General features: G+C 54.1%; 1 protein-coding gene across 8 annotated transcripts in view; it reads left to right on the top strand.

Annotated features, from left to right (window-relative positions):
• POC1A (POC1 centriolar protein A) overlaps window positions 1-25972 on the top strand; it is a 120149-nt gene that overhangs the window by 69175 nt on the left and 25002 nt on the right. For all 8 annotated transcript variants that reach the window (XM_069561444.1, XM_069561445.1, XM_069561449.1 and 5 more), the window contains 2 exons: window positions 6811-6879; window positions 9402-9500. In XM_069561444.1, the coding sequence (XP_069417545.1) occupies window positions 6811-6879; window positions 9402-9500 (168 nt within the window). The remainder of the gene's footprint in view (window positions 1-6810; window positions 6880-9401; window positions 9501-25972) is intronic.

Here is a 25972-nt window from a genome sequence, read left to right on the forward strand (position 1 = left end):
GAGTTATTCTGCTCCATGGAGCAGCAACCCCCTTGGGCCTCCAGTTCCATACCTGTGAGAAGGTACAGTGCAGGCTGGGGGTCAGAGGCCAGCTGAGAGGAGTCAGCTGCAGGGGGCTGGTGCTGGGGTGAACCAGACCCTGACCAAGAGAGGGGGCTCTGTGTGTGCCAAGGAAGTGTCTCTGTGTCTTGCGAGAGGGCCGGCCTAAACCACCTCTAATGGGGGAAGAGCGTGAAAGGGTCAGAGTGGAGAAGGAAGGGTCGAGGAGGCAGAGCTGTTGGGCAGAAGCTCTCTTGCCTTGGGTTGAGGCCAGAAGTCTGCCATCTCCTGAAGGCACAGGAGCACCAGGACGGCCACATGCCAAGCGCAAAGCTAAGACCGGGGTCACCTGTGGTGGCCTGGGTCTCCTGGGCTGGGCCCGCGTGCAGCACCCAGGGCAGCTGGTGCCCCAGGCGTCTGGCCCTGCTGGCAGTTCGGTGGCTCTCTGGTGTGTGACTGGCCACACTTCCATTGGCCCGAGAGGCCGGCTGGCTTGTGGGTTTGGGGGCGGACATGAGTTACTAGTTTGTTGTGAGCCTAAAGGATTCTGGGGCTTTCTCCCTGCAGTCCCAGCTTTGGGATTCTGAGCCACAAAGGGCGATTCAGGGGGTGCGACTGGTGACTGAGCGAGGCTCCTGCCTCGTGGGAGCTGGCATCACACATGCTGTGCCCCTGAAACAACTCCTTGGCTGCTACTGGGGCTCGCGTGGCTCTTGAGAGACTTCTTTGGGGTGAGTGTCCACAAGTGATTTGGGCATCAGGCCAGAGAGCTGGGCAGGCCCATTGCTGGCTCCAGCCCAAGTGGGCCCTGGCCTTTCAATAGCCCTGCTGCTATTGCTGCTTGAGGGCAGCAGGTCTGCAGACTCCAGCTGAACAGACAGTGCCCTTTGCCAGGGCAAGGGTGTGGGACGGGCCCAGGAGCCTTTTGGGTCTGAGAGATGGGGTAGCCCTCTGCCTCCACGTGAGTCTGCCATTCAGGTGGAGAGTGGGCAGAGTGGAGAGGCTCTGCCAACCTGGGGATGGGGCACTGCCCTCTTTCCTCCACCTTCTCTCCTGGGGACACTGGGGTGATTTCTCTCTCAGTGATCTGGTGGAAAGGAGCCCTCATGGTCACCTTTGCCAGCTGCTTTGACTGAGGCCAAATGTCTGATATATTTTATTGGGGAAAGTTCACAGCCTTGTCTGATGCCGAGCTTTCTAAGGAACCACCCCAGTATTTCCAGGACTGAACCGCTTATACCCACCTCTTTCTGGTTTAGAAAAGACGCTGGGCACTCTCTCATCTTGTTCAGCCAGAAAAGCATGAGTTTTGGGGGTCCACAAAAGGGAGGAAAGGGCTTGGGTGTTGGGATCAAACCATTCTGGCACCATCTCTTACCCTTTGACAGTGGTCAAGACCTTGCCTTTGCCAGCCTTTCCTCCTCTGTAAGAATGACACCTGTACCTGTCATAATGGGAGAGGATGTCTGTGTTGCTCGGCACCAGACATAGTAGGTCCTCACAGGGGTCAGTCCCTTTTCTGTGCAGCTCTTGGAAAATGACCCCGTGCTGTTCTAGGTGAGAGCTCTTTTTTCTAAAATATTTATCTATCTATTTTCCTGTGCTGGGTCTTAGTTGTGACACTTGGGATCTTTGGTTGTGGCATGTGGCAGTTTGCTGACCAGGAATCAAATCCAGGCCCCCTGTATTGGGAGCTCAAGTCTTAGCCACTGGACCAGCAGGGAAGTCCCTAGGTGAGAGCTCTTTAACAGGCAGTTTACAGTTTCTGTTCTGGGCATGGTCCTGGCACCATGGGTGGACAGTGTTTGTTAGGAAACTGAGTTCATGGTAGGGGGCTCTGATGGCCGTCACCCCTTTCCCGTCTGGGATGGGATGTGTCCATTTCCCCTCCTCCCATTCACCCCCAGAATCTCTGTAGGGTTTGTCTGGCTTCTTATTTTGCTTAGGGTTGTTCTCATCTGCTCCATATCATCCTCTCACTCTGACTTGACTTTTGTCCACAGCTCCTAAAATCCATCCCCCAGTGGGTCCTGAGCAGTTTGTCCCACTGCTGTTTTGGTCTCCAGGCCTGCTCGCATGGCCCTTCTTTAATCGGGTCTCTTCCGGGGCCTGACCCCTGGAGGACAGCGTGGTATCTGATGGCACCGGGCTGTCTGCGGAAGACAGTGCCCTCTCTGAGGCTCTGGAAAGTCTTGCCCTTGGAGACCCGCCTAGACTGGGACACTTAGGTAGGAGGGAAGGGAGTCCTTGCTTCTTGCCAGAGCCAGTACAGACTTCGGGTTGTCACTGCACAGGAGCCTCCTCATCCCACCGTACCCCTCACTTCGCAGTGGAGAGGGCTTTCCCACCAACTGCCCCGAGCAAGGCCTCCCCCTCGCCATCACCCCCGCTCCCCCGCCCGGAGTTCTGTGTGGCACACGTGGGGACAGTGTGCTAGAAATACAGGTTTATTTTTCTGTATTTTCCGAAACATAATCTCGAGCCATGCTCATTTGGTTTTCGTCCCCAGAGCTATTTGGGAGAGGATGGTAGGTGGGGCGTGGGTGGGGAGTTAAATCTGGTGCTTGTGGCTGTGCAGTTGGAGTTCGTGTCTCTGTGGAGTGATGGAACCACACAGGGACCAGCGGGCCCGTGGTTCCCCACACCACAGCTGGCCCTCGGTGGGGCGAGCACCCATCACCTGAGGCCCAGAACCCCAAACTGGGACAGCGTCTGTCTGTGCCAGGGGCTGAGCTCGGTTGCTGAGAAATCACAGGCTTTGAGAATGGGTCAGCTGATGCTCCTGGTGGCTTGTGCCTTGCTGGGGCCTGGGCTGGAGCTGGGGGAGTGGCATTAAGTGGGGCTCACCTCCCAGGAGGAGCCGCAGCAGCAGTACAGAGTGCCTGTGCATGTGGGCCCGCCCTGGCTGCCCCAGGCGGGAGGAAGTCCTCCGAACAAGCCCCTCCTGCCTTGTTTCTTTACACCCTGCAGCTCTTGTGTAGTCGGTTAATTTGGGGGATTTGCTTTGCTGCTTGAGAGGCTTAGCCCTGGCTTCGATGGCTGGGGTCCTCCTGCAAGAGGTGAGGGAACATAAGAGGGAGGAGAACAGTTCATGAGCGCCAGTGGAAGTTAACAGGAACTCAGCCTGATCCTCTGTTCCCTGCTGGCAGCCCAGGTTAAGGGCTGGGAACAGGTGTCCTTGGCTAAGGTCAGGAGCAGCCTAGGAGCTAGGGGGGTGTTCCTTGTCCACGGGGCTCCCTAAAAGGACATCCACCAGGCCACAGCAGGTTGAGTGAGCCAGTGTAGAGCCTCCCTTTCGGAGTTTTGTGGAAGACACAGTCTGGTGGGCTGGGTTACGGTGCCTCTGTCTGAACACAGGGGTCAGAGTCGAGCACCCACGCCAGAGGCCTCCTTGATCTCTGTGTGTGTGTTTGATGGCCATGCTTTTATCTCTGGCGTGGGGCATGTGGTGTGACATTCTGTTGTGTTTGCTGGAAGCCAGTGAAAAACATCAAAACACTTGGGTAGTGGTGATGGGGGTGCCTGGCTGGCCTTCCACTGTAACTGTTGTCGACACAATAGCCAGGGTTCAGGTGTGCAGGGCCTCAGGCTGGAAGGTGAGGAGTGCGGAGAGGTCTGGACAAGCTGCAGGGGCCGCGGGGTGAGGGTCATCAGAGCTGTGGGATCTAAACGCTGTGGCATCCTTTGTTTTGCCTCCCCACCCCTGCCGTTGATGCTTTGCTGTATGAATGCGAAGGAGCTAGCCAGTGTGGGTCCCTTGGATCTAGAGGTTGTCCAGGCAGAGGCAGTGTGTGGTGAAATGACTGGGTGTGAGTCCAGCCAAGCTCGAGGGCCACGTGGCGCTGGGTCAGTGGGGAGAGGGAGGTGGGGGCCCTGGCTGCACCCAGTGCTCCTGGTGATCATCTCAGACAAGGCTCCAACTGGCCAGATCCGGGGAGCGAGCGGGAAGGAGCTGCTAGAGCCTACGCAGCATCCCCGCCAGTGGGCCTGGGCCCCGGACGGGCACCCCCAGTGGCCGGGGGACAGCTCGGGTCCACACTGCTGGGGCCCCGGTGAGAGCTGCTGCTCAGGCTACCGCTCAGGAAGCCCTGGAGAGGCCCTGGGCCTTGCCTTGGGGAAGAAACAGCCTGGCGCTATGCCTGCCCTGAGCCGGTGGATGAGTGTTTCAGGAGTGACTAATTGACTGAAAGGGGCCAGTTACTGTGAAGGCAGGGCAGTTTCAGAGAACACACGTCATACCGGGCCCCTGCCAGGGCTGAGAGAGACGCCCCAGCCCCCAGGGTTTGGAAACCAGAGGATGCTCCTGAATAACTGCTGGACTTCAGAGAGTCCCAGTGAAACGGGACACTGGGATGAAGGACAGGAAAATACCACATAGTGGAAGCTTTGGGGATCTAAGATCTAAGGTGGTGCGTGCTCAGTGGCAGTCAGAGGCAGATTTGTAGCCTTAAATGAATTTACTGAAAACCAAGAAAGATTTGGGTAGTCTGGGTCTCCAAAGACCTCCCGAGGCTTGGCATGCGGATCATCAGCAGTGGAGAGTTGCGTCTGCACTGCAGTCCATGATGACTTTGGCCCACAGCAGAGCCCAGGGACAGCCGTTCTCCGGGCTGTGCTTCAAGTGCCCCGGACTGTTTGTGCACCCCGGGTGGAAGGGTAGGAGCCTTTGTGGAAGGAACACCAAGGGGCCTGGCATAGGAGCCGTGCCGTCCTCTTGGTAAATGAGCAGCAGTGGGGAGGACCGTGGGCCTCCACCCTGAGGGGTCCTCAGAGCACCCGTGTCGCTTGCACTCTCCCTGGCGTTTCCTGGGACCTGGACCCTAGGGGAAGCTCTAGCTCTTCTTGCCTGGAGGACCTCCAGCACCTGCTCTCTGGTCCTGATGCCCCTGCCAGACTGGGCTGCTGGCCACATTCTTCAGTGGTCCTGCTGCCGCTTGGCCTTCAGCATCTTGTGCCCAAGCTGGCATCTGGTGTTGAGTGACAACAGGAAAGGGGACTGACCCACGAGTGTTTGTTCGGTTCCTTAGTTGCGGTGACTTCTTGGAAACCCGCCCTTCCTCAGCGAGCTCTGGGCAAGCAGAGAGCCCAGCTTTTCAATACACTCTGTACTATTTTCCTTCCCTTTTCTCTTTCCTTTTTGTTTTTCCTCGGAATGAAAACAGTTTTGTCGTTTTATCTTTGTATTCATGTAGTGTAGCTATATATTCATCAAAATATTGAAAGTATGAGACAGTTGAGAGATTTCTAAGACTCAAGTAAACTTGCCACCTGAAAGTGCCCCCCTGAAGTCCTGTCAGCCTGTGGTGACTGTCCTCCTGGAAGGCTATCTGGGCGATCGTAAGCTGCTCCCACCCTGCACCCAGACCCTGCGCCTGCAGCCGTGGTGCTCCGCTCCTGGTGGCGGTTTCTCACCCGGGCAAGTGGACGTGGTTCCCGCCAGGGAGAGTGGATCTGCTTTGTCCTGGTGGATGGCTGCCCAGCACTCCTGGGTTCTGTGGCCCCAGCCTCTGGGCCCCACCTGCACAGGAGGTTCAGTGAGAGGCACGGCTGGAGGCTTCATACCCGACCCTCAGCCCTGTCCTCCAGGGTAAACATACAGGCCGCGCCTGAGGATCGAGTGCGTCAGGGCAAGTGGAGCGCTCCAGGCAGCCTGAGCACTTGGCGTTAGCCAGCTTGTACTACTTCTTCACCCCCCTTTATGGGCAGCTCAGGGAAGGGGAGCTGTGGGTAGATTCCAGAGACGGAGGCAGACGTGCGTTCTCCTGCAGCTCTGTCTAACCTGCCTTCTCTTCTGGGCAGGCTGCAGCTGCCCTTGCTCCGTGACCTCGGGTCCCTTTCCAGCCTACAACCTGTCTGGTCTTTCTGGCACTGAGTGGAAGTGCTTCCCAGTGTTCCTGTTGTCCTGGGTGTGTCGGCCCCACTGACAGAGGCCCCTCCCACAGGCAGCAGGGGTCCCTGTTGCTCCCTGTGCTACTCTAGAGGGACCGAGGTGGCCGTAGGCAGCGAGCGGCTGCAGCGTCATCCTCTAGGAGAGAACCTCCTTCATCTGGCTTTGCTTGGGGAATGCCAGGTAGAACCACATTAAAGTTTGGCCAGAAGGAAGTGATGGTTTGCGGTGGTGTGCTGAGCTGACTCTTGCTGTGTGTTTTTCTGCCGTGGGTTGCAGGCGTTTGAGGAAGAGTCCTCGCTCTTTACGGGAGATCATGTCCCCTGCCTCAAGCCTGAATGTGCTCACTGGCCCTCAGGGTGCGGCCAGGGATGGGCTTGGCATCATCCTTTGGACAGTTGTGAGGACCTCCAGCATCTGAGAAGCCAGAGGGTCAGGTCTCCTCCCAGGGCCCCAGCGTGAGGAAAGTGACGCACTCATTAGAGGGACACGAGGTGGGGCATGGTCTGGTCAAAGGGACCAAGTTCTGGCCCCAGTGCTGGGCCTGCAGAAGTCAGTGCACCTCTCTGACCTCTGGCTTCCCCCTGGAAGCTGAGGACAGTGGTGTCGGCCTAGCAAGGCTGTCAGCACCGACGGTCTCGCGCATCCTGGCCTTGGCCTCACGGCCGCCGTCGTCAGTGGTGCCCGGGCCGGAGCCTCAGCGGCCGTGCTCGTGCATCGGCCCCTGCCGGCTCCTCCGCCCACGGTTGGGGGGACACGCGCTGGGGGAGGTGCTCAGCCCTGAGGCCTGCTGTCGCTATCACTCGTGAGGCTCTGATTTCTTCCAGTGCGTTGAGGATCTAGAGTGACCTTTGGTGCTTGTTCTTTTTGGCTTGTTCTCACAGGGTCCAGCCACCACGGTTGCCTTTTCAAGAACGGGGGAGTATTTTGCTTCGGGCGGTTCAGATGAACAAGTAAGTAAAGAATGGTCCGAGGGATCCCAGTGGATACTGAGGAGAACAGACAGCGGGCTGAAGTGCCACAGGGGTGGGGGGGCTGGGTTTCACCAGCTTCCTTGGGGACTTTCAGCAGCCTCGGAGGCTGGATCCTGGGGTAGGGTGCTCAGAGCAGCACCCTGCTGCCCCAGAGCCGGTGTGCTGCAGGCGCCCACCATGGCAGCGTCGCAGAACTCCTGCTGCTCAAACCAGTGTGGGCTGGGAGGGGTCTGCGTTAGTGCTGCCATGAGAAAGGTGAAGTAGAGGGCGTTTTGTTCCCGTTTCTTTTTGGCCATGAGGCATATGGGATCTAGTTTCTTGACCAGGCATCACACCAGTGCCTGCTGCATTGGAAGCATGGAGACGTAACCAGTAGACCACTGGGGAAGTCCCCAGAGTTTTTTAGGAACTTCTTTTTCCTGTTTCTAGGGGAATAATTAGGTAATTATTGGATGCTTACCATGGACCTGGTAATGTGGGCAACACGGCAAGAGTGTGACCCCTCACTGAGCCCTCGGGGCAGCCCCGGGGGACCTTCTTCAGCCGTTCTGTGGGTGAGGAAGCTTGAGTCAGAGCTAGGACATGGCTGGAGGCTGTGCTCCACTGTCTGCCGGCCATTGCTCCCTGGCCTGCTCGTGTGCTGTCTGAGGGACGGCATTTTCCAGCTCCACGACTGCAGAGCTAGAACATGTGTGAGGAGGTCCTGTCCTGCCTTGCCACCATGTCCCTGGGGTCTGGCCCGAAGTCTGGGGCCTGGTAGGCCTCCCACTGGAAATCTTTCTCCGGGTTCTGGTGCAGTGCTGCTTGGCCAGAAAACCATACTTCCCAGACCTGGGGAGGAAAGAGTGGCTGTTCTGAGGCAGTGTGACCTGGTAGGTTGCCCAAAATGTCCATCCTCCTGCTCTGAGCCTTACAGCTCTCCTGGCTTCACCCAGGACAGTCCCACTGGCTTCCCAGTGAGCTCCAGCCCTAGCTGATTTCTGTTCAGTGTGTCAGTAAAGCAGAGGGTGGTTGGAGGCACAGCAGAGCTACGAGATGGCAGGTGTCTTCCCACACCAGCACCAGTTCCTGTGCTGACCAGACAAGGCAGGAGGAAGACCAAGGAGATTCCTGAGCCTTCCCTGGGTGTGGAGTCCTGGCTCATTGCTTAGAAGACTAGGGAGACTAATAAATCCACACCATAAGTAAAGTCCTGGTAAAGGCACAAGAGACACCCTGGTAGGAAGTAGGGTCCCCACCCTGAGCCCTCCTTCGGCAGCTCCTGCTCTCAGCTCCCCAGCTGCCTTCTTATTGTGTGCTCTGAGAGCCTTTTAGGAATGGCCTTTGACATTCTCTCTCCACATTCGTGGGAGCCATTCCTCTGCTCAGGATTATTCAACAGTTAGACTGGTGCATTGCCCAGAACCTTATAAACAAGGGGGTGAGTGCCGCCGTTCATTTTGTAAAGGGGACCAATGAGAGACCCTGGATCCCCATCAGCTGGGGCTGATGAACAGTGCTGCTCTGTGGGTGGTGAGCAGCTTCCCGCAGAACCAGGCTTGTGGCTGCATCCTGATGGGGGAAGCATCAGGAGACGTTGAGTTTCCATCTTACGTGGATCTGGCAGTTTTTCTGTGGCCTCAGTTGACTGCTGTACACGATTCACAACTCCTGCCATCCTGGAAGTGGCCCTGGAGGAGTGCTGACACCCTCCAGCAGGGAGCACTCTTACGCAGCTTTTGTAAGAGGAACCTCAGGGCATGAAGATCCTCCCAGTGGGATGTAGAATAATGGATGTGTTAACCACTTCTCTCTGGGGCCAGACTTCTCCCTGGGGCCAGTGTCTGAGTTTTACAGCAGCCCTGTGAGGTGGGAACTACCATTCATCCCCATTTCACAGATGCAGAAACCAGGGCACAGAGAGATTGAGTCCCTTGCCTAGCGCCACACACTAAGGGCTGTAGCCAGGATCTTAACCCTGGGGGTGTGGCCTGGAGTCTGTATCTGAACCACTTCTCACAGCGAGGCTGGCCAGGCTGCCACTGTGAAGAACTTCTGTTTTGGTGGGGAGATAGGTGATAAACATGGGAAAGCGGACAGAGATTTAAACAACTACTGAGTGATGCCTTGAAGGAAATAGAGAGCTATGATCAAAACTAGCAAGAGGGCCAGGGAAGGCCTCTCTTAGAAGGTGGTGTTAGGGCAGACATTTAGCCTGATGTGCTAGGTATACAGAGCCTGGACCTGGGACGCCCCAGGCACAGGGAGTGGCCAGTGCGGAGGCCCAGTGGTGATGGCGACTCTCCACCCTGATGGAGCGCCCGATCCTCTCGGGGCCTGTTCAAAAAGTCTGCTCTCCAGGGAGGTGGGGCAGGTCCAGAGATGAGTGGGGTGCCAGGTGGGGACCACAGTCCCACCATTGGCCCAGAACTTTGGCGGTAGCCTCTGGGCCCATTTTCTCCGTGAAGGATAGGTAAGGGGTATTTCTCCTCCTGATTCTATGCGCTTGTCGGTCTCGACAGGTGATGGTTTGGAAGAGTAACTTTGACGTCGTCGATTATGGAGAAGTGCTAAGAAAGCAGAGGCCCCCGGCCACGCGGGCCAGCTCTTCTGGGACTCTGGTAAGTAGCCTGACAGGCGTTATCCTGACTGAGCCCTGTGGCTGGTGGACTGGGTCATGGTCAACAGCACTGGGCTCAGGGACAGTGGGGGCGCTGCAGGCTTAGGCAGACTCCAGGAAAGAGACCCTGGTAAGATGTCGTGATTTACCAGAAACTTCTTAGGCGGTTATGGTGCTTTGTTTCAAATCCGGAGTGAACAAACAAGATGTGAGGAGGCTGTCAGCGTAGACTGCCGGATGCCTAGGCCCCGTGTCGTCTGCTGGGGGATTGTTTCTGTGGTTCAGGCCACTAGCTGATTGAGGCCTAAGGAGAGGAAGGACCTCTCTGGTGCCGAGCCTTGGGCGCACTGTCAGATTCCTAGAGGGTGCAGGGCCTGAAGCCACAGCTAGGACGAATGGGAAGGGCCCCAGCCCTGTTCTCACTTCCTTTTTATTATAAACCATGGAAAGGAAGTTCCTCAGTCACAAACCATTTTTAGTACCTTTGTTGGTAAAAGGGCTTTCAGTGTTCCTGAATTTAAAATATTCAATAGTTACAATACTTTTTGGACAAATATTTGGGGTGAAAAAGATAACCGATATGGTCTCATGCTTTGAAGAAGGTAATTTTCAGCTTTGGCTGAAATAAACAGTGATCCAAGGAGGTGGAGCCACGCGGACTGTAAGCTCTGGTGCAGGCTGCTTAAATCTCTCCTGCCTGGACCTTAGTGGCAGCTTGGCCTCTCCCACATGCAGAAGCTGGCCTGAACAACAGGAAGCGGCTTGCCCAAGGCCCCTAGCGAGTCAAGGTTGGCCCAGAATAGAACCAGGAAGCCTCTAAATCCATCCCAGGGCTTTCTTTGGCTCCAGCAGAGGGCCCCACCCTGCCCATGGCCCATCCTATGTGTGGGACTCCCTCTAGGAACACGCCAGGTTGGGGTTTAAAGCTTTTCTTCCAAGAGTTGCCCTTGGCCCAGAGGTTTTGTTCTCCCTCCGCATTTGCTAAAGGAGCGTCCAGTTCTCAGCTTTTGGTTTTGTTGGGAGAATGGTGACTGGGTTGCCCAGTGGTCTGCTTGCCGCTATTTCATCTTCCACCTATAAAAGCATTGTCTGGACTGGGGGTTTTTCCGGTGGGGTTGGGATCCCTTGGGGTCCATGCCCACCTCCTCTACAGCTTCCTGTCTCTTGGATATTTATGGTGAACCACACCCTGTTGAGGCCTTGACGTGTAGTGCCCTGTCTATTCCTGACCTCGTCATGATGAGTGCTCTGAGTGAGTGTTCTCGTTCATGGTTGAGACACCTGGGGCGTAGTCGCCTGCCGCAGTGTATAGTCCTGGGAGCCCACCATGCTGGCCCCCCCAAGCAGGGCTGACTAAGCTAGAAACTGCAGGTGGTAGAGCGCTGGCTGGAAGCTCTTCCCCATCCCAGGAGAGGGGTCTGCTATCTGTCTCTTGGGAATGGTTAGTAATCAGCAGCAAGGGGAGAATCCCTTGGTCCTTTTCTGGTAGCTTTTGGGAAAGTAACTTAGACAGCTGCCCCATGTCCCTTAAGTCTGGGCCAGAGACAGGGTATGGGGCACCCTTGCTTCCCATAGCTGCAGGGCCTAGTCATCTAGGATGGAGGGTGTGGGCTGGGAAAGCCAGCAGGACAAGGCAGGGTAGGGTCTGGCCGAACCATTAGCAGGCCTCAGAAAAAACATTTGTTCCTGAACTAGCCTCAAGCTCTCTGCCCAGTGGGCATTACCCCGTGGGGCTCAAATCAGGAAAGGGGTGTGGGATCTAGAGTCTGCACCCTGGCTCCGTGGTCCAAAAACACTCACTCTTCTCAAACCTCCATTTCCATAGTGGGACCCGAATACCCCTACAGGCAGGCTCCCAAGACCCCATGTCTGATGTAGGTGACTTCTGCTAACCCAGAAAGTGATGTGACTTTTTAATCCTAAAGTCATTGTTTCAGGCTCTTCTCCCCGTTTGTTACAGGCCCCTTTGAGACTCTTGAGTTGGCGTGTAGGTCCTCCTCCAGGGATACCACGCCCACACGCACACACCACAGCGTGCACTTTCAGTGGCAGCTCTGGCCTCAGGACTCCCAGGCCAAAGAGGAGAGCTGAGGGGTTTGTTTGGTTTGTTTTATATATGTAACATAAAATTCATCATTTTGCCTATTTTTAAAAAAAGTATGTGTATGTATATTTATTTGTCTGTGCTGGATCTTACAGCATGCAGGATCTTTGATCTTCATTGTGGCGTGTGGACCATTTTGCCTTTTTCTTTTTTTTTTTTTTTTAAGATTTCTTCATTTTGGGGGCTATATAGGGCCTCTCTCACTTCTGGAGGACTTTCTCTAGTTGCGGTGTGTGGCCTTCTCATCGCAGGGACTTCTCTTGTTGTGCAGCACAGGCTGTAGGCTCGCGGGCTTCACTAGTTATGGCCCCTGGACTCTCGAGCCCAGGCTCAGTAGCTGTGGTGCATAGGCTTAATTGTCCCGTGGCATGTGGGATCTTCCAGACCTAGGGATCGAACCTGTGTTCGCCGCACTAACAGGCAAATTCTTTACCACTGAGTCACCAGGGAAGCCCCCATTGTGCTTATTTTTAAGTGTACAGTTGAGTGGCATTAAGGACATTCACACTGTTGGGCAACCATCACCACCACTGTACACAGAATTTTTTCATCTTCCCAAACTGAGGTGAGTTAGTTGGTATAGTGCAGCTCAGTGGCTAGGTTTTCCCCTGAGGTGAGGAGGCAGGCTGACAAGTGTAGTCTTCCTTTCTGGCCCATGGGCTTCCCAGGCGCTGAGGTAGTGCTGGTAATTGATTCTGTGGCCAACCAGGGTGTCTCAGCTCCTCAGGCACCCCCCACCCCTCTAACTCTGTCCACATACCATTCTTCCAGCAATGCAGGGGTTCTCTGCCTTGGTGCTGTTGATCCCTTGGGCCAGATGAATCTTCACTGTGGGGGCTGTCTGTGCATTGTAGGATGTTTAGGAGCATCCCACTGGCTTGCCTGTAGCACCCCCCACCCCTAGTTGTAATGGTCAGAAATGTCTTCAGACACTGCCAGGTGTCCCGTGGGGAGCAGCGCTGCTCCTGGTTGAGAGTCACTACAGTGACTCCGCCTTGGGAGTGAGCCCAGAAGAGGGGCTTCTGCAGCAGGGCTGGCTGGGGGTGGGAGGGGCTTGGGGATGCCACTAACTCTGGAGCCTGTGATCCTGCTTGATGGGCCAGATCTGGGCTCTCCCCCAACCAAGCAACTGTGGCCCAGGTCTCTTAGTCTGGCTTTCTAACACAAGCCCATTTTGTAGAAATGTTTGGCTTATCAAACTTTGGAATCTCCAGGGGTGATGGTAAACAGCAGAAAAAGACCTTTAACAGTTTGATTTTCCTTACTACACTTAAAGTGTGTTCTTGCCCTTCCTGCCTGCAGGCTTTCCCTGGCTCTGAGGTGTAGTGCCTGGTGAGGATTTGGTGGCTTGGCTTCCCAGAGAGCCTTGAGCACCACCGCCGTGCCAGGGAGCTCTTGATCCTGATGTCCACCTCCCCCCTTCTCCCCCCAGCCCTGTTTACACTCTGGGTCTCAGATTCAAATGCCACATGAGTCACCCCTGGGCATTTGGGGATGTTAGAAGCGCATTGGGCCAGGTGCTGGATCTTGAATTCTGGACCACATGCCTGTTAGAGTTTGGCAGTCTAAAGCCAGAGGGGCAGACCATGGCAGGGGCGGCCCTGTGGTCCTGTGACAGCCCCTGGCCTGGACCCCTGCTCTGGCAGTGGCTTCAGCGCTTGCTCTTGGAATGAAGGCCATCCTTGAGCCCACTGTGAACAGAGCTCTGTTCAGTGCCGGAGCTATTTTCAACCTCTGGTTGAAATTCACAGCTTATTTTTAGACACATTTCATGTTGAAAAGCAAAAGCCATTTCCCAGCCCTTCAGAATGAGAAGAATGGGTTCCATTTTCCCTCTATTCTTGGCTGAGTTGTGATGAAAAGGGATCTCGGTACTGTGGCTAAAGAGCTTTCTCTTCTTGGAAGCCTGCAGAGGCAGGACTACAGCCCGTGCCCTGGGCTGAGGATGGGCAGGAAACACCACGTTCTGCCCTGTGGCGTGCTGCGTGGTGGAAGAAGGTTGGGAGGTTTCAGGCAGGTGAATGCCTCCAGAGGGGCCTGTGGGGTCCCCGCACGCTGTCTGGGGCAGGGGCTTTACTGGCGTCGTTGGGGGACTGTATCGAGCTTTGTTTCCTACCCCAGCCCTGGCTGCCTTGCCCTCTCTCACTCACTCTCAGGGTTCTCACTCCCTCCTGTGTTTTCTGCTCAGTCCCTGTGGCTGTTGACCACTGTGTCTTGGCCGACCTTGGATTTGGCACCTGCTCTCCAAGTCCCAGCCACTGTAGCTGACTTCTGCCTCAACCACAGAAGCATCCTAAAATCGTTCTTCATAGCAAAGATGCATTTATTCTGATAACAATCTTACTCTTGCCTTCCTCCAAACATCTGAGAGCCTGTTGTGCAATTAGGAAGGAAGGTTGTGCTGGGTGGGGCGGGAGGTTAAGAAGGCCAAATTCTAGGTAATTCAGTAAAACTAGAAAACCACTTCCTGAGTTCTCTGAGCTGGCTGCCCTCCAGTTGAGAGAACCTTGAGGTCTCGGGCCAAGGGCTTTTCTCCACTCAGCTCAGGCGGGAAGATGCGAACTCCTCCTCCTCTGTGAGATCGCATGAGGTGTTACCCATCGAGCAGGCACTTGAAACCATGCCTAGCACATGGCAAGTGCTCACCAAGCTCTATTTTTAAATTTTGTTTTCCTTTTTTCTATTTTTAGAATGTTCCTTTTCCTTCCTCTGTCTGACAGAACTAGACAAGCCCCCTGCCCCTGCTGTGATGAGGGACAGCAAGCCAGGGCCCGGGGCGCTTCTGACCAGGTCATCTTGGAGGTTGACTCTGCTCAGCAGGCTGTCCTTGTGAGGGCTGGTGTGGCTTCCAGACTCTTGCAGGTGTCAGTTATACATCCTGATGAGTAGCCTGAGTCCTCTCTGCTCCCACACATGAAAGCAAATCTATGAGCTGGGAGGAAGCAGCCCTCCTTTCCCCCTTGCCCCCACAACTCCTTGGGGCACAGTGCCTAGGACCCCCCGAACCTTAGCCCTCCTCTTCTGTCCCCAGGAAGAGGAGGCCAGGTTAGCCGAGGCTGTCTGTCCAAGGCCTCAGCCTTCACTCAGGGTGGTCCATTTCTTCTTCTTAGTTCCTTTGGTCCATGGAGCCCCTGACACCCCCTGTACCCCTACTTTAGTTCCCACAGTTTTTGTTTGCAGACTGGGCTTGACTTAAGGGTTTTTGGGCCCTGATTCCTGGCCCAGAGAGCCCTGGCACTGGATCTTGTCCCATGCTGAGGATCTGGGAGTCCTGGGTGGCGTTTGCTCAAGATCTGGGTTCTCACGCAGGGCCCTGGCCTGAGGAGTCATCAGATCAAGGTAGGGAAGGGAGCCATCTCCACCTGTCTCGTAGATTTGCGTTCTTGCTCGGGAAGGTGGGAGACTTGGGTCTCTTGGTGAGAACACACATTTGTGGTCAGCATTCGCTTTTCATAGTGAAGAGAAGTATGGATCTGTAGATGGGGCATTGTGAGTAGTTAGAGCAGATGCGCACCCCAAGTTTATATGTCTTAGAGAAGAGCCTCTCCTTTCTCTACTTGAGGCCAATTCTGGCTCAGAATTTCAAGCTATTAAAGGGGGTTCTTGGCAGCAGATCCTCAAGCAGTTGTCTAAGGCCATGCCACCCTGAAAGTGCCCAATCTCTGATCCTCAAGCAGTCAGAGAGTGCCAGGCACACGGGCATCGAGAGCCCGGTGAGAGGCACAGGAAAGCAGAGCCTCCCCGACCCTCCCAGCGCCTGCTTGCCTGGTTTGGCCATTGTTGGGCCTGGCAGGGTCTGGACTTTGTTTTCATGTTTCCTGGGACTTAGTGGATAGGCCATCTCTGTGTGACTCCTGCGGCATAATTCGTTCCCACCCCTGGTGCTGCACAGAGGAGAAACCTGAGCCCTAAGGGCACCTGCTGATGAGCAACCCAGGCCGGTTGAAGCCTGTGTCCCTAGGTCTCAGCCTTTCTGTTAGGAAAATTGAGAGACTCTTAATTGGAAACAAACAAGAGGTATTTTCCCCATTTCTTAAAGGGGCAAAAGCATCCTGTCTTCCTCAGCCTCCAGGCCAGATAGCCGAGCCCTGCGCAGGACAGACTGGTGACTCGGAAACACAGCCCTCTGTCTCTCTTGTGTGTATGTGCTTGTTCACCCCTGGCAGTTCCCCTGGGGCCTCTGGTGTCTGCATGCCCGTCACCCTCGGGGAAAGTTGACTTCCCACTGCCCATCCCTGTTATCACCCACTCTAAGACCCCAAGGTTCCTCTTCTGAGAGGCATCTCCAGATCACCTGAGATGGGCTGGGCACCGTATAGGACAACCAGAGACCTGGCTGGCCAGGCGCTTCCTGGGGTGAGTACAGCACTCTTACTAGGATGGGTGCCGGGGAAAGATTCTTAGGCAGCCCTGCTGGGGAGGGGGGTGATGCTGGAAACGTCTGACTCTGGGAGTCCCTTTAAGAGCTTGGCTGGCAGTACTGCCCCTGTGTCCTGTCCCCAGCCAAGGCTGAGGCTGCTTCTGTGACCTCAGGCAGGTCATCTGGAGTCTCTGTATCCTGATTTCTCCCCACCGGCCTACATTACTCCTTCGGGCATGTTCCATTTTGCGAGCTCACTCTGCAGAAGACCATCCGGTGGGGTGGGGGTGGGGCGGGGCAGCTGCAGCAGCCTTTGCTGACTCTGGTGACAGGCCCTCACACAAGATGCCTCACTCCACACTGGGATTGCATGTTCCCCAACCTTTACCTGAGTGGAAGTCCTAGAAAGTGCTCCAGGTTTCTTAGTTTCCTTGAGAAGCCAGAGGATCCTAGAAATAAAGAAGCTCAGTGTTTGTTCTGTCTTTTTCCAGTAGTCATGTCTAACTCTTTGCAACTCCACGGAGTGTAACCCACCAGGCTCCTCTGTCTATGGAATTTTCTAGGCAACAATACTGGAGTGGGTTGCCATTCCCTTCTCCAGGGGATCCTCCTTACCCAGAGATCGACCCAGATCTCCCACACTGCAGACAGGTTTCTTTACCATCTGAGCCACCAGGGCAGCCCCCAGACTCTAATTATTAACTTGTTTTGGGCTTCACTGGGTCTTTGCTGTTCCCCGGGCTCTTCTCTGGTTGTGGAGAGCAGGGGCCACTCTCCATTCTCTGCATTGCGATGGCTTCTCTGGTTGTGGAGCACGGGCTCGCAGCACGCAGGCTCAGTAGCTGTGTGTCCTGGGCTGTAAGTTGGCTCCGTGGCATGTGGAATCTTCCTGCATGAGGGATCAAACCCATGTCTCCTGCAATGGCAGGTGGATTCTGATCCACTGTACCACCAGGGAAGTCCCCAAGCTACAATTTTTAAAGAAAGTTCCCTGCTTTGGACAGTGGCTGATGGGTGCCATGACTGTGCACTGTCTAGGAGCACCAGAGATCCCGATACACGCAGCAGAGAGCTCCCTGAGGCCAGCACCCTTCCCTCCGACCCGCTGTGTCCAGTTCTGGGAAGCAGGCAGGATCCCCCCTCCTTTTCCTTCCAAAGGCTGCACTGACTGACTGGGAGGTGGGTCAGGGCTGCCGCCAGGCACACGTTAAATAATTACTATGCTTCCCAGAAGGGACAGGTTGTTTTTCACAAGCAGGAGAAGGATTTTGTGGAAGTGCATTGGGAGAAGTTACTTGGCTTCCTGGCCCTGTAGTGAGGAGACAAGCCTTTTAACATTTGACATTTACTGCAGCAAGCCTCTTGTGGTGGTTCTCAAACTTTGGTACGGATCAGAATTTCCCTGAGGGCTTAAAATTCACCTTGTCCCCTCCCTAGAGTGTCTGATTCAGTAAGGGAATTTGCATTTCTAACAAATTTCTGATGATGCTGATGCTGCTGGAAACCAATAGATTGAGACCCTGGCATGCTGGGCAAGGAGATGGCTGGAAGGAGAGAACCTTTGTCCATCTTAGGAAGTTTCTACCACTTGGGAGAGGCGCCTGGAGAATTGGCGCCCCTTCAGCCCAATTTGGAAAGAGGTGTAGTTGGTTCTGGTCTTTGTGCCATGTTAGAAGAAATCCCAGTGTTGCCCTGTGGTCTCTTTAGACCTAAAGGCACTCTTTAAACCTGCGGGGCTCTGTTGACAACTGAGCAGGCAGTTTTATTACCGGTCAGTTAGGGGGGGGGGTGGGACCCCAGGCAGCCCTCTGAGCTTCTGCTGAGCCCGTCATCCTCTGTGGGCTCCTGTCCTGGCCCCTCGTGCCGCTGCGTCAGTCCAGTCATCAGTGCTTGAACCCACATTCTCCACGCCAGCTGCCTCCTGCGTTGTCCTCAGTGTTCACCTCTTACCCTGCAGATGGGGGTGCCTAGGTCACCTCTGGTCCTCCAGGGCCTGCAGGGCCTTTAGGAAAGTTGGTGGGTGAGTCTCTGGTGGGCCACCTCAGCTTGAGATGGCCTTGGTGCTTGTGGCCCAACATTTAAACCCCCAGGTGGAGGTCTTCTTTGCAGAGCCTTTTGGGGAAGTGCCTCCAGATAACGAGAGCAGGAACAAGCCCTGGAATGGCCCTGACAGCTGTGACATCCAGAGGCTGGGGTGGTGGGCTGGGCAGAAGCTGGGCTCCGTTCTCCAGCTGCCCTCTCAGCGGGATGATGGTAGTTTCCTGCCACTGAAAAAGTCCCGTCTGTGTCACAAGGTCCCTATCCAGAGGAGAAGGGCACAATTCCTAGGAAGGAAGGCCTATTAATGACTAAACCAACGGGGGTGTAGTCTCCGAAATCCAGGGCAAGGCACATTAACACAGTCACAGTGCCATGAAGATGGGTGAACTTGACTCTGGAGTCCAGTCAAAGCCTGGATGCCCTTGTGTCCCGCTCTGAGTGTGTCAGAATACACCTGGTGCAGGAGCCTGGGCGTGCGCTCACACCTTAGAGAGCTCTCTTACCTCTTTCAAGGGTCTCAGAGCTATTTTGGGTTTCCTTTCCCCCTGGCAGCCAAAGCATGGGTTCAGGGTCAGTGGAGATTGCACAGTTGCATGCGTGTGCTAAGTCGCTTCAGCTGTTCCCAACTCTCTGTGACCCTATGGACTGTAGCCCGCCAGGCCCCTCTGTCCATGGGATTCTCCAGGCAAGAATGCAGGAGTGGGTTGCCATGCCCTCCTCCAAGTGATCTTCCTGATGCAGGGATGGAACCTGCGTCTCTTTTGTCTCCGGTATTGGCACGCAGGTTCTTTACCGCCAGCGCCACCTGGGAAGCCCCCACAGTTGCACATGTGAGCCCAAATCCCAGGACAGTGGGTCCTTGACATTGTGGCGCTTTGCTCTGAGGTTAAAAGGTCCCGGGCAGGCACAGTCCCCATGCCTTGGGTGTTCTGTTTCACCTGTGGGGCTGCTGCCATGATGCTGCCATTTTGGTGGCAGTGCTGATGAGCATCCACAGCCTGGTTAGGCGATGCCGACAAGCCTCCTCTCCACAGAAAGCCAGCAGAGGCCATGCACACAAAGCAGGGAGGGTGGGCAAGACCTGAGGCTGCTGGCATCTGGAGCCACAGCCTGCCTGCCTTCTTTCACCCTTCCCCCCCTTGCTTCCTTTTTCCATGGAGCTTTCAAACTCAGAAACCTGAAAATGGAAGAAATGATAGACTCAGTTGCTCATATCTGACTGTGGTTCTTCGGCCCCACCCTCTCTGTTCCCCAGCAGAGCTGCGTTCATCCTTTCAGTCTCTTTCCAGATGGCACCTCTTCCATGCAGCCTTCCCAGAAGGAAGGCTGCAAACTCTTCCTGCTCTGCTCACCCAGAGCACTGCTTACGAGAGCAGCCCCTCTCTGCTGCAGTCAGTTATTTGCAGGCCTAACTTTTTCCTCTGTATCCACGTGGTGCCCAGCATGCCTCTGGAACAGGAAATCTGAGTTCAGTGGGCACATGCCTGCTGTCTGTGGGCAGCATGGGTGGAGTGTGTGAGGCTGGAGGCAGGCTCTGGCTCTGGGCTTTTGGCACGTTTGATGGTCCCAGGCTAAAGGAAGGAAACCACTTGTTGGCCTGGTTTGTCAGCTTAGGGTTAGGTGGCATGGGGTGGTGTGGGTCGTGGAGGGTGGGAGAATCCGCATGTTTGGACTAAAAGTTTTAGTCTTCCTTTCATTTCATTCCTTTTCATTTTCAATGGAAAAAAGCCCTTTGCAGCTTATATTTTCCAGATTGGATGGCAGCATGGCCCGTGTGGTATAAGGGTGTTGAATAATGCTTATGTTTATGTTCTCATTGGTTACCATGGAAAAAAATCAGAATAGATGGTTTCCATGGAGATTATCTTAAAATTAGTTTCTTTGAAGTTCTGGACACTGCTGCAGGGTTCACTGAATGCTATTGGTGCAGTTGGGGCTTTCTCTATGGCTGTGCCAAAGGCTATCCTGGATGTTTGTAGATTTAGCCAGATTTGCCTCCTGTGCTTAAAAGTGTCAGGACACCAGAGTGGGAGTGATCTTGTACCTCACCTTCCTCCTGGGGTCCCACTTGCTTGGCTTCGGCTCCACAACTCATTCCTGTCGCTTGGAAGCTTTTTTTTTTTAACCTCCAAAAAAAAACCTTTTGTGGAAATTACTAAGCTAGCACACAAAGAATATAATATAGTGAACCCGACCATGTACCTGTTACCTCACTCCAGCGTTTTGCCAACCTTGTTTTTTGTCTCCTCCCACAGTTTTTAAAAGAATTGAAATATTTTTGTTTAATCCAGCTATTTTATTTTACCCTAAGTAAAGACTTCTTTTTGATTAAATAACTGAAGCTCTTACCACATCCAACACAATGAATAATTCCTTAATATCAGGTGCCTAGTGCATATTCACATTTTTCTTCATTGGGTCAAGAATGTTGTTTTGTGCTGTTTGTTCAAAGAAGGATGTGGGAGTCTTTGAGAAACCCCACATCTTCCCTCCCAGCGTGGTCCTGGGACGTCGAGAGGCTCAGTGCTCCTAGCTCAGAGCTGCAGGTGGGCCAGGCCAGGCCAGGCCGGCCTTGGGGCTCCACTGTCATGGACAGTTGTGTGCTCTGAGCTCTGGGAAGCCCTTGTCCCCAGCGCCACCCCCCCCCGCCCCCCCCCCACCCCCATGCATCAGATCAGGTGGGCCTGCCACCGCCAGCTGTCCTAGGGCAGGCGTCCACTGGGGTGCGCTGTCCCCCTTCGCAGCCTGCAGGGGGAGGGAGGTGGAGAGGTGCTGTACCCTTGATTCACAACAGCTGTGTGCAACTTCATTTTCCAGGAAAGGGGGGCTGTGAGACCCCAGGTTGGGAGGAGGCCGCCTCCCATGGCTCCTCCCTAGGCAGCACCAGGGTGAGGGCTTTGGCTCATTGGAGGCCCACAGCCCCTGCTGGGCAGGCAGGGCCAGTCCTGGCTATCTGTCTCACAGGCTTTCCTCACGTCCTGAGGAGCTGCGCAAAATATGAATTACCGAATGGTGGGAGTGGTGCCTGGGGACGATCAGTGTCTCTAACTCTCTCTCCATTGAACCAAGTGCAAGGAGAGTTTAAAATAGCCAGTCTTTGTTCCCGAGGTTTTAAACATTCAACTCCAGTAGTTACAATGAGCTGTCTTCAAGTGGATCTATAAATAAACTGCTACTGTTCCTCTTTGTCACCGAGAGCTTCGGCGTCTTCCAGAGACGTCGGCTCTGCTGCTCATCTTCATTAGATGCCTCTCATCTGCTGGGCAGCTGCAGCCATCAGAAGCTGGGCTGACACACACAGTGCGTAGTGACAGCCACACGTTCCTTTTTAAAAAGCCACAGTCCCCCTTGACTGCCTGCACAGGGAAAGACATAGCTTTGCACTGGAGAAACCTGGCAGCGGGGTCAGCGTCACCACTGATCGAGGTCAGTGTCACTCATACAGAAGACCTGTCCCCATGAGCCCTGTGATGCCATACACATGACTTTTGTGGCGCTCTTGTCGAAAATGCGTAACCTCGTTCCAGCTGTGAGAAGACATCAGACAGACCAAAACTGAGGGGTGTTTGACAACGTAACTAACCAGTAATCTTTCTAAAGTGTCAATGTCATGGAAAAGAAGGGAAAGCTGAGGAACTGGACAGATTGCAGGAGACTAAGGAGAAAAAACTAAATGTGGAGGGAGATGCTGGATAGGGTCCTGGAACGTCAGGATTCAAGGATATTAATAGGTAAACTGGTGAAGCCTGAGTGGAGCCCTTCCTTGGTTTGGATAATGGAATTGTCTCCGTGTTCATTTCCTGGTGTGACCATTGTACTAATGATTATGTAAGATGTTAACACTGGGGGAGGGATATATGGAAATTTTCTGTACTATTTTTTGCAACTTTTCTCTAAGTCTAAAATTAGAGCAGTTTAAAAAACAAAAACTGCCTTTGATGCTTGAGCTTTATCGGAAGCCTTGATTTCCCACCCAGGGTGTCTCGGTTCAGGTGTTCGTGGTGTGGAGAGCAGGTTTTTCTGTCTCACGGCAGGAGGTAGCAACCGTAGGGACTCTGCAGCCAGCCTGAGGTGAACTGAGCGAAAAACTGGCCCCACAGGAGCCAGGTCATGTTCAGAGAGCACTCCTGCAAAGGAGTCGGTCACCTCCTGGGCACCGCACAGTGGCGTTGTCTGCTTCTCGATGTTGGTTCTCAGAGTGCTCCAGAGGGGCGCCTGCTCCGGGAACTCCGGGCAGACTGGCAGCAGGTGCTCTACTCATAGCGCCCTCCTGGCACTTCCCTGGGCTGCGTGGAGGACCCCACGGCCTGCCCCGCCCTCTTCCTTATCATTTGTGTCCCTGACCTTGGGCTCTGCCTTGCTACCTGGCAGTGTGGGATTCTGGCTGTACCAGGTGTGATGACCTGAGGGTTTCTGCCCCGGAGGCCTGATTGGTTTCCTCCAGCCTTGGGACCAGGAGAGGGCCAGGATCTCCCCTGCACACAGGCGCGTTCTCCCTGCACGATGGTCTGCTTGCTTCCTGGCTGCGGCTACCAGTTTGCAGTCACTTAGCCTCTCTCTCCCCGTTTCATCCTCGCTCCCTTCTCCCCGCAGCTTCTCTCATGGGTCAGTTCAGTAGGACAGTCCTACTTTTTGCTGCTGGAGGCATATCTGGACATTGGAATGCCTTTCCATTTCCTGTGTATAACCGAGGCCCTCCTTTCATACCTTTGAGACATTTGGCTTCATAAACCAGCCCTCTAGTGTAGGGGGAGATACTTGGAAACCCTTGGACAGCGTGGCTGGGGAGTCAGCAGGAGATGTCTGGCTTTGAGCCCAGGAGTGGCTGACATAGGTGGGGGTGGGGGCCTCAGTTTTGCTTTGGGCCTGACTGAGAAGAAGCAGGTTCCCTGGTTGTACATTTAACATCTCCCGCATGCCAGGGAGGCACGTGACCCATGCAGGGGTAATAGGAGGACTGAGGCGGCATGGTCTTTGCCTCAGAGGGTGTCTCAGGAGGGGACTGTGAGGTGTGAAAGTGGGCCAAGCCGCCTGCTGTCCTGCCATTTGGACAGCACCGGTTCTGAGTGAGGAGGTGTGGGTCAGGCATGTGGATCCCTCGTCCTCCATGTTAGACCCATCCTGCGACCTCTTCACAGATTCTTAGTTCAGAGGACTCCCTGTCTGCTTCCCATTGGTGGGAGCCTGGGGTCACAAGGTGGCTCTTACACTGAGTTGGGATCTGTCACTTTTTAGAGTCTGATTAGGTTCAGAGGATGTCGTCCAGCCCCTTGTCGCTGGGCCTCTTGGCTCACTCAGTGCCCAGAAGACCCAGGGCCCCGCCCTCTTGGGAGTCTGGTGTGGAGAACTCAAAGCGGCACCCTGCATGCTCGTACCCGACACAGAAGCCAGCAGCGGCAACCAAACTCAGTGCTCGTGCTTGGGCTGGCTTGAAAGAACATTGGCAAGACTACAGAACAATTAGATGATTTTAAGAAGCCAGAATTCCTCTTGGGTTCAGGGCTATGTTTAGAACCAGAAGTTTCCTTTCTTGTTGGACTCCAGGCCGGAACCCTAAATTATAGAGCAGACAAGACTGTAGTAGGTCTAGTCCACAAATATGTGTGGGGACACAGTACCAGCTTTCTTTTGAGCTTTGACTTGAGAAAACAGCTGTGCCTGTTTCCACTGGAGAAGCCGGAGCTGAGAGGAGCCCGAGTGAGCTCGGCTCTGTCCCCTGCTCCCCTCGCCAAGGCCAGGTTTAGCAGACAGGGAGACAGGCAGACTGGATTACTGTTAACTTTCTGTGGGGCCAAGTGTCAAAGCCAAAGGCATGAGGTGAAAACCAAGAAATGTCTGTGTGTGTGAGTCTATACCCTTGCTTAGCAGACTATGTGATGAGCAGTTGGATGAGAGATTAGGTTGAAGAGATTTAACCATGGTGTGTGTGTCTGTCCATTTCTTCCAGCTTTGCACTCAGGGTCTGTACTAGGAGGGTACCAGTGAGCCCACCCAGGTCACTCCCATCTCCTCTCTCTAGTCAGACCCAAGCCTTGGGCAGTAGTTTCTGGATACTTTGGTCTATTACAGAGTTTCTGTTTCTGGAGCAGCCTGGGCAGAGGACAAGGTCCAGTGTTAGAGATTAGAAGAAAAGGAGAAATTTCAGCCTTGAGCAAATGTTAATAATTAACCACCCCACCCAACCAGAGGGGGCTATTCTGTCAGGTCGGCTTGTGACATCTTTGTGGTAAAACTCCAGCCACTCCTGGCTTCCAGCCAGCTGTATGCAGACCTCGCTCGCTCGTGACTGGCAAGCTGTGTATGGACCCCGAGCGGCTGAGGCCAAAGTTCCATAGACTGGGTGGCTGCTGCTTAAGAAACCCTGCCTGGTACATCTGCTAACAACCAGGGACGTCTGCATTTGGAAACCATCACCCCCAGACCAGTGGTGGCCCTCACAGACCTCACCTGTGGTCTTCAGCCTTAGGTCTCACCCGCTGCTAGTGTCCCCTGGCCGGGCAGGGATTTTCACCTTGAGAGCAGAGTGGCAGTGATGGGTAGCGTCAAGCGCAGTGTCGTGTGATGGGCTGGTGGGGTCCCAAGGACATTTCAGTTGTAACTGCATCTTTTTAGGTCAGACTTATTAATATACAAATAGTAACATTCACCATTTTTAAAAGCGAACCATTCTGTGAGTTTCAGTAGTTATGTAATCACTACCGTGACTACAGTATTCTATACTACTATAGCATGTTTCCATCATCTCCCAGATTTCCTTGTGCTTCTTTGTAGCCAATCCTGTCCATCCATCTCTAGCCCCAGGCAACTACTAATCTGCTGTCTCCATTTTTCAGAATTTGATATAAATGAAATCATACAGATATATATTCCTTTTACTCTGGTTTCTTTTGACCTAATTATTTTGACAGTCACCCATGTTGTTACATTTATCAATAGTCATTTCTTCTTCTTTTTTTTAGTATTTGTTTATTTGGCTGCACTGGAACTTAGTTATGGCATATGGGATCTAGTTCCCTGACCGGGGATTGAACCTGGGCCCCTGCATTGGGAGCACAGAGTCTTAACCATTGGAGCACCAGGGAAGTCTCTTCTTTGCCGTTTTGAGTGTCTCATAATTTTTTATTGCATGCCAGTCAACATGTTGAGGATGGCAGAGGCTGACGTAAATAGTCTTACCAGGAGTTGAGCTTAGTTTAGCATTACCTTGCATTTAGGGTGAGGTCTGGGTGTTGGAGAATTTTTCTCAGTGTTCCTGCTTCACCCCACGCTTTCAGTCTAGCCTGGGGGCCTGCCCCTCAGAGAGTGTCTGTGTCCATGGTCTTGTCCCAGCCCTGGCAGTAGGCTGTTACTGCTTGTTGCCTGTTGCTCGCTAGCTTTGTTGGGGGGATTCTCTGTGTCCTGGGCCAGCTTCAGGCTTAGGCTCCGTGTCCATGGGTCTCAGGAGTAGGGCATTCTCAGCAGTGCTGCCCCTCCCTCAACCTTTGAAGACCTCAGTGATCTGTCAGGATGGTTTCCTGCCTTTCCCACAGGAATAAAGGGTTTTATCTCTTTTTGCTCTTCTCATAGGTTAAGAGTTGTGTTCCACAGGTGACAAGGATCTTGGTGGGGCTTCGTGCCTTTTCTGTGACTACTCTCCTCCTCCAGGCCTGCACCCTCAAGGATGGTCTTCTTCCGTCCCTGCACCCCACCCTTCCCACCCCATCTTTCTAATGAATGCCCAGTAGAGGTCTGTGGAGAAGACCATTGAGTTCAGTTAGTCAGTTCAGTCACTCAGTCTTGTCTGACTCTTTGCGACCTCACGGATTGCAGCACTCCAGGCTTTCCTGTCCATCACCAACTCCTGGAGCTTGTTCAGACTCATGTCTATCAAGTCGGTGATGCCATCCAACCATCTCATCCTCTGTCATCCTGTTCTCTTACCTCCAGTCTTTCTTAGCATCAGGGTCTTTTCCAGTGAGTCAGTTCTTTG

This window comes from Ovis canadensis, chromosome 19 (genome assembly GCF_042477335.2).
Source record: "Ovis canadensis isolate MfBH-ARS-UI-01 breed Bighorn chromosome 19, ARS-UI_OviCan_v2, whole genome shotgun sequence".
Lineage (NCBI taxonomy): Eukaryota > Metazoa > Chordata > Mammalia > Artiodactyla > Bovidae > Ovis > Ovis canadensis.